Below are 7728 nucleotides of genomic sequence, written 5' to 3' on the forward strand. Positions count from 1 at the left end.
CGGCAAGCGAGGCGGGCCGCCGCCGCCCCGGGCCCCACAGAGAGACAGGGCAGGCGGCACTGGTGCTGTCTCAGTTTGTCCTCAGCGGGGTCTTTATTTGCCAGAGATACAGCGTGGGGGGCACGGGGGGGGGGGGGCACGGGCACGCGGGGCGCTGGCGGCAGCCGCAGGCAGAGCCGGCCCTGCAGGCATGCAGCTGCGAGGGAGCGAAGCGGGGACCGGGGGGGGGGGGGAAGGCACGAGGGGGGGCCATTTGGGATCCTCCAGACACAATGTGTGGGGGGGGCCCCATGCTCCCTCACCCCCCCTGCAACGCGCCCCCTCCGGGGCCCTGGGATGGAGAGGGGGTGCCAGGTGCTCTGCCCGCTGGGGCCCCCCCTCCGTCCCACGCGGCCCCACCTGTGGTCCCGCACATGCACGCGTGTCCCGGGGGGCCCCGTGTGACACCCCCCCGGCCCCGCGGGGCGTGCGGCCGCGGTGGGCTGCCCCGTATCTCTGGGCATCCCCGGGGGGACGGGGGGGGGGGGACGGCGGCGGGGGACAGACTGAGAGAGCGAGGGGGGGACAGACCGACCGGCAAAGCCACCGAGGGGGGCCAGGAGGGGCCGGGGGGGGCCGGGGAGGACGGGCTCCATGCAGGGCTCTGCCCCGCGGCCGGCTCTCCGTCGGGGCACGTAGAAAATGGGGCGCAGGCAGGGGCGCAGGGGGGACCATGCCGGGGGCTATGTACAGAGGGGGGGGGGCGCGGGGGCCACTGCCGCTCAGCCGGTCTGCTCGCCGGGGGCCTCGGCGGTGGCGGCGGCGGCGGTGGCAGCCCCGTCCCCGTTACACGTGGCGGCGGGCGGCGTGCCGGGGGTCGCGGGGGCCGCAGTGTCCGTGGCGGCGGCGGCGGTGGCGGCAGCGGTGGCGGTGGCCGGTGCTGGGGCCGTCTCCGTCTGCTCGGGTGCTCGCAGGCGTTTCATGAGCGTGGTCACTCGCACGGCTTTCTGCGGGGGGAGAGGCGGGGGGGGCCGTGGGGCACGGGTGCTCCCCGGGCCCCTCACCGGGGCGTGGGGTCCCCCACCGGGGATGCCTGCTGGGGGCTGGCGGGGTCGCCCCCAGAGGCTGACAGCCCTGTGGTGAGGGAATGGGCTCGGCTGAGAGGGGAAACTGAGGCACGGGGTGCCCCCCCCCCCCCCACCTTCCACTTGGCCCGGGCAAAGTTCTTCTCGATCTGGGCGCAGACACCGTCCTTGATGTTCTTGTCGGAGGCGGCGTTGCCGGAGATCCTGGGGAGGCGGCGAGGGGTGAGCGGCCCCCGCCAGGTCCCCCCGGCCCCCCCCCCCGTCCGCCCCCACTGCCCCTCACCACTCGTGGGAGATGGCTTCCTCCGCCGTGATCCGCTGGTCCTGCTCCACCTCCATCAGGCGCGTCACCAGCTCCTTGGCTGGGGGCACGGGGGGGGGGGGAAAGTCAGCGCTGGGGGGGGACAATGCGGGACGCCGCGTCCCCCCCACCCCGCCAGCGTGGGGCTCACCCGCCTGCGAGATGTCGTCCCAGTACGGCGGGTCGAACTCGTAGTCGCCGGCCAGGATTTTGCGGAAGAGGTTCTTGTCGTGGTTCTCGTAATCGTCCTCGTCCGCCTCCTCGTAGAAAGGGGGGTTCCCCGAGAGGCTGGGGGACGGGGCGGGGGGCTCAGCCTGGCCCCCCCGGCCCCCAGCCCCCCGCGGCCGCCCCGGCCCTCGCCCCGCACTCACAGGATGTACATGATGACGCCGATGGCCCAGCAGTCCACCGGCCGCCCGTACCGCTGCCGCCCCACCACCTCCGGAGCTGCGAGGGACACGAGAGCGGCCCTGCCCCGGGGGTCCCTAAACCCCCCCCCCGGCCCCTCACCCTCGGGGCGGTGGGGAGCGGGAGGAGGGACCCTCCGGGAGCACCCAGGGTCAGCAGCGGGGACCCGATGAGAGCTCCTGGGACCGGTCCCCGGGGTGGCGAGGAGCGTCGGGGACCCCGCCGGGACCCCGGCAGCGCCGCCCGCCCCTGCGCGCCCGCCCGGCTGGCTCTCGCCCACCCACCCAGGTACTCGGGGGTGCCGCAGGGCTCCTTGATGAGCCCGTTCTCCAGCTTGGCCAGGTGGAAGTCACTGATGACGATCTTGGAGTTCTTCAGGCGGTTATAGTACACCAGGTTCTCCAGCTGCCGGCGCAGGGGTTGTGAGCGTCGGGGCGGGGGGCACGCCGGCGCCCACGGGTGCTCCCACCTCCCCGCCACCCACCTTGAGGTTCCTGTGGACGATCTTGAGCGAGTGCAGGTAGGCGACGGCCTCCAGCACCTGCCGGATGACGTTGCTGGTGTCCCTCTCTGAGTAGTAGCCCTGGTCCAGGATCCAGTCGAAGACCTCCCGGCCGGTGGCCCTGCCAACGGCAGCTCTGCCGAGACCCCCCCGCCCCCGGCGGGGGCACCCCCAGCCAGCCACCCCTGCGCCCCCCAAACTTACAGCTCCAGGAAGATGAAATACTCCTTGCGGGTGATGTAGACATCCACCAGCTGCAGGATGTTGGGGTGCTTCACCCTATGGAGAGACAGGGGCGTGGGTGGGGGTCCCCAGTTTGCCCAGCGGCACAGGAGCACACCCCCTGCCCGGCCCCAGCACTCACATTTTGAGGATGATGATCTCGTTTTTGGCCGCCTTCCGCACTTTCCGCCCGTCCCGCTTCAAAAACTTCTTGCAGGTGTACAGCTTCCCCGTCGTCTTCTCCTTGGCCCGGAAGATTTCACAGAACTCCTCCCTGCAAGGGCACCCGCAGCCGTCACCCCCCCCTCCCGGGACCACCGAGCTCGGGGCGCTGGGGTGGTCCCCAGGCCCATCAGCATCCCCCCCCCCAGCCCAGCGGCAAGAGGAGATGCCACGGGGGTGGAAGGAAGCTGCGGCTAAAAACCGCTCCGGAGCAGAGGGGGGGAAAAATAATGGGCAGCGAGAAGGAACCGACATGGAACAAACAAATTGATAGGGAAGGGGGGAAATTTGCTGATTAAAAAGCCCCCTCCCTGCAGCAGCCGGGGTAGGACCCGCTGCGAAGCCGCCCATGCCGAGGCAGAACAGCAGCACGCCCCGACATTAATGTCAGCGCCACGGTCGGGAAGAAAGAAGGGGAGACGCGCCGGTTGCCTGGGAATGCTGCAATATTTCTGTTCTATTATAGATGATGCTCGAGCCCATCGGCCGGGCCAGAGCCGCAGAGGAGCCCCCGGGGGGCACCCGGCACCAGTCCGGCAAAGCGTTTGGCTTTCCAACCCCCCTGGCTGCCCCAAAATCCTCATGGCTGCTGCCCTGGGTGCAGGGGAACCGGGAGCCATGGGCTTTGGGACAGGCTGCTCGGAGGATGGAGCAAAGCTTTGAGAGCACCCAAAAAGGTCCCCGCTGCCACCCAGCATCACCCCACCGGGCGTGACCCACGGCCAAGCGGTCCCAGTGTTTTGGAGGCTGATGGAAAAATTTCTGGGACATATTTTGGGGTCAAACCGCTCTCAATAGGTCTGAGGGCTTCACTTGTGGAGCGCTTCCTAACGGGTGCTCCAGCACGGCAATAAATTTTGGGGCGAAGCAGCAGCGCTCCGCTCCCCGCCAAGTGACATCTGCCCTTTCCTTTGCGGGAGCAGAGCCCTCCAGAGCCCTCCCGCTTCCCGGAGCGCTCAGGGAAGCCGGGATCGTGTGGAATTGCTGCAAGCCCTGCAGATCTTGTGGGGAGGAGGGAGGGATACGGGGAGCCGCCCGGCTGCAGCCGGCAGCAGCGGGTAGATCCTCGCTGCCCTCTCGGCACCGGCAGTAAATACCTCACACGCCTGTCAGCGAGAGGGATTAATTAGGGGACAGCCGCCCCGAAATGCGCCCTGCCCGTCCCAGCCGGGGACCGGCACCCCGAAAGCCCCCACGGGCAGCGTCGTGCTGTTCCTCAGCCCGGGGGCACGCAAGCGGTTGGGGTCCCCGGGGCACCCGCGGGGCCGGGGAGGGACCAACTCACGTTTTGATGACCTGGCCCAGGTCATATCTGTCGGTCACCTCGGACGGCTGGTTATAATCTTTCTTGTCTCCCAGCGTCACGCAGCCAAACGGCATCGCAGGGCCCGGTGCTGGCAGGGCAGGGAGAGGCGGTGAGCGCCCCGGCACCGCCGGCCCCCCCCGGAGCCGTACCAGCCCCCCTCCCGCCCGAGCCGTGCTAATTAACGTAAAACCTGACGAAGCACAGCGGTCGCTCGTGCTTCCCGGCCGCCGCAAGCCACCACGTGCCCAGCCCCGCTGATGCGCGTCCACCCCCGTGGCGTCCGGCCGCCCTGCCTGGGCTCGGGCTGCAGGCACGGCCGCAAGCCGGCCCGGCCGGCCGGCCCTCCTTTGCGGTTCATTAATGATTTATTAAGTAGCCAGAGCTAGCGCAGAGCCCGGAGCACCCGCTGGGGAGGGAAGTGGAGGCAAACGGACCCCTTCCCGTTTCGCAGCCCGGTTATGCCTCGTGGTGACATTTCTGTAGCCAGGGCTTCCCCAGGCAGAGCACTGTCACACACCATCACACGTGCACTGAGTTACACCAGCCTCGGCTCCCTGTCCCCTACCAGCCCTGACAGCCCCACCGCAGCGCCGGGCAGGCGGGCACTGTGGTTCGGCTGTGCCGGCCCTCCTGCCGCCGGCAGCTGGCAGGACACCGGCCCTGGCGTGCACCAGCTCCTCCGGCCCTTTAGGAAAGACGTTTTGCCCCTTGCTTTCCTGCTGGGAAGCCTTTGAATCCAGACCCTCCTCAGAAGCTTCCCAGCAAAAAATCGGTCCCATAAAGTGGTTTTTTCCCCTTTCCCACCCCGTTACCGGGAGGAACTTTCAATTGGCATTATTTTCTGATGGCTCAGAAGGAGACAGGGCTCCCCGGGCCCCCCCGGCCCTCTTGGACAGGCCCGAACCGGACCCCACGATGGGATGCTGGCGTGATGCTGGAGGCACCCATCGCCCACTGCTAAAGCTCCTGAAACACCACGCTGCAACGTGCCGGCCTCACCGTGCCGTGCCATGCCGGCAGCGCCCGGGGCCCGGCAGCGAGGGCCGCGGGCAGGATGGCAGTGCGGGATGCGGGAGCCGGCATCGCGGGTACCCAAGCTCTGAGCCTGTTGCTATGGCAATGGGAGCTGGAGATGCAGAAAGCGGCACATCCTTCGGAGGGGGCAGGGACGGGCAGCACCCGGCAGCACCCGACCCACCCTCAGGTGCGCAGCCCCGTCCCCGCTGCACGGGCCCCAGGAGGACGGTGGTCTTGCCCGCAGCACCCAGGGCATGCACCTAAGCGCTCTCTGGGGTGATCGACCCCAAACCTGGGTGGGACGTGGGTGCGGCGAGCCAGGGAATGGGGGGATGCTCCTTCCTGCCTCCATCCCTCGGGGCTGCCCTGCCTCCGTGCCTGCCCAAGCAATGCCCGCAGGATGGGTGCTCCCAGCTCACCCGACACCCAGGCACCCTCCTGCCAGGAAAGACGGCGCCAGGGCAAAAGCACCCGTCCCCGTCCTGCTCGGGCTGTACCCGCTCCAGAAAGAGAAGCAGAGCACCCATGGGACACCTCTCTCCGGGCTGCAGACCGAGTGAGACTTTCCAGCCCACGCTCAGCTCATCCCAACAGCCTCCCGGGCAAACGTGACCTGCCCGGCACCTCTGTGTCCCCATGCCACACGACGCCGGCTCTGCCGTGCCACCGTGCCCGGCCAAGGGGACGAGGGCTGTCCTGGCAGCTGCTGGCTGGCGTGGCAGCGGGCTCGGTGCCGCGGGCCGGCAGGGGCAGGGCTGGCCTGCGGGTGGGCGGGAAGGCTGCCAGCACCGGCGGCGTGATGCCAGGATTAGCTGGGAAGGGGACCCGAGTGGGATGATGTATCGGGATTTTATTGCTGTCTCTGCGAGCGCTCAGCTAATCTGCGCTCATAAAATTAGTTCCCGTTGGTTTAGCGGGGACCCATCGTGCCAGGGCTGAGCACCGGCACCCTCCCCTGCCCCGGGCTGATTCGGGGGGGGGGGGGGGGGGGGGGCTCAGCGTACCTGGGGTACCCTGCGAGGGAGGCTGGCACCCAGCCCCACATTGGGGACAGCACCTGCGCCCCACAGGTGAGAGCACCCCGGCCACGGCAGGGGCACCCAGGCAAGGGGTGGGCAAAGGGGTGACTGTTTCCTCCCCGGGGTGCTGGCGGGGGGAGGCTGGGTGCTGTGCTAGCACCCGCACAGAGCCAGCCCCCCCCCCAGCATCTAATTTGGGAGCAGAAGCAACAGCGGGTGTAAGACAATAGCGGGGAAGTGGGTGGCCGGGTGCGGACGGCACGGAGGGATGACGCAGCCGTGCAGCCCTCGCCAGCGGGCCCCCCCAGCCCCCCGCGCCCCAGCTCTGCCCCACGGCGTGGGGTGCTACCGGCCGGTGCTCTGTCTCCGGCCCTGCTTCCACCTGCAGCCGCCCTGGACGTGTCCGTGGCGGGGAGGGGGGAAGAGGGGGGGGGGGGGGTCCCCGCTGCCATCCCGCTCCCCCACATCCCAGGGGGAAGGATGTACCGGCGAGAGGCACAAACGCAGCCGGGCCGAGATGGACCGAAATATTGCTAGTGCAGGCAGCAGGCAAGCAGCGGGGAGGCGGAGGGGCTGCGCCAGCCTTGTGCTGCCCACAGGAGCACCCGGGCTGGGGCAGAGGCAGGGCTGGGGGAGTCCCACCGCCCCCCCCCCGGGGCCGGGGAGGGGGGGAGCGGTGCGGAGGTGCAGCCCGGGCCGTGCACCGCAGGGGAGATCTCGGTCGCGGCCGGCTCGGAGCGATGCGGCAGCGGGCTGCGGGAGAGAGGGGCAGGGGGCCCGGGAGGGGATGCTCGGCGGCGGGGGTGCGGGTCGCCGGCAGCACACCCCCCCCCCCCCCCCGCCACGGGGCCGGCCCGGCTCTCCGGGCTCCGCGCTGGACGCGGGGGCGGCACCGGGGCGGGAGCTGGCCCGGGGGAGGTCGGCGAGCAGGGAGGCGCGGGGGGGGGGGGGGGGAGCCGGGCTCCGGCGTCCGGCCGTGCCCGCGGCGCCCGTCGGGGCTCGGGCTCTGCGGGACGCGGGGTGCCGGCGGGGAGCCGTCGGGGCGCACACGCAGCCCGGCGCGGCCCGCCGCGGCCCCGCCGGGGTGTCCCGGGCCACCGGGGGTCTGAGGAGGGCGGGGGGGGGGGGGGGGGGCTGAGGGAGTGAGGGGGCAGCCCCGGGCCAACAAGTGCCAAATCCCAGCAACGCCCCCACCCCGGGCGGGCCCGGCCCCCCTCGCCCACGGGCACGGACCGGCACGCCTGGGCTCGGTTCGGCTCGGCTCGGCTCGGCTGGGCTCGGGGCTGTCCCGGCGCGGCGCCGCGCTCACCTGCACGCCTCTCCGACCGCAACGGGGGGCCGCGGCCCGGGGCCGCCGCTCGGGGCGGGGGGCTGCGCGCCCCTCCCTCCCTCCCTTCCTTCCAGCCGAGCCGAGCCGAGCCGAGCCGAGCCGAGCCGTCGGTCCGTCGCGGCGCGGCCCCGCGCGCCCGGCGCGGCAAGTTGGGGGGGGGGGGGGGGGAGGGACCGCGAGGCCCCGCCCCGCCCCCGGGGCGCCCCGCCCCGCCCCGCCCCTGACGTCACCGCCAAACTTCGCGCCCCGCCCGTCGGGCGCGGGAGAGACACCCGCGGGGACGCGTCACGCGTGGCGCCGGGACGCGAGTCCCCGGCACGGCGGCGGGACGGGGCGG

The 7728-nt window shown here is 71.3% G+C and overlaps 1 protein-coding gene across 1 annotated transcript; it reads right to left on the bottom strand.

The window, feature by feature from the left end:
- Positions 1-63: 63 nt before the first annotated feature.
- Positions 64-7482, bottom strand: CAMKV (CaM kinase like vesicle associated). Its single transcript, XM_029996291.1, has 11 exons — positions 7371-7482; positions 4005-4113; positions 2640-2771; positions 2480-2554; positions 2258-2396; positions 2058-2178; positions 1737-1812; positions 1517-1653; positions 1348-1426; positions 1181-1268; positions 64-986 (listed from the first exon to the last, which is right to left on the bottom strand). Exons 2-11 carry the CDS (start codon positions 4097-4099, stop codon positions 762-764), a joined length of 1167 nt encoding a protein of 388 aa, XP_029852151.1. The 5' UTR covers positions 4100-4113; positions 7371-7482; the 3' UTR covers positions 64-761.
- Between the last annotated feature and the right edge of the window lie 246 nt (positions 7483-7728).

Source organism: Aquila chrysaetos, chromosome 20 (assembly GCF_900496995.4).
Source record: "Aquila chrysaetos chrysaetos chromosome 20, bAquChr1.4, whole genome shotgun sequence".
Classification (NCBI taxonomy): domain Eukaryota; kingdom Metazoa; phylum Chordata; class Aves; order Accipitriformes; family Accipitridae; genus Aquila; species Aquila chrysaetos.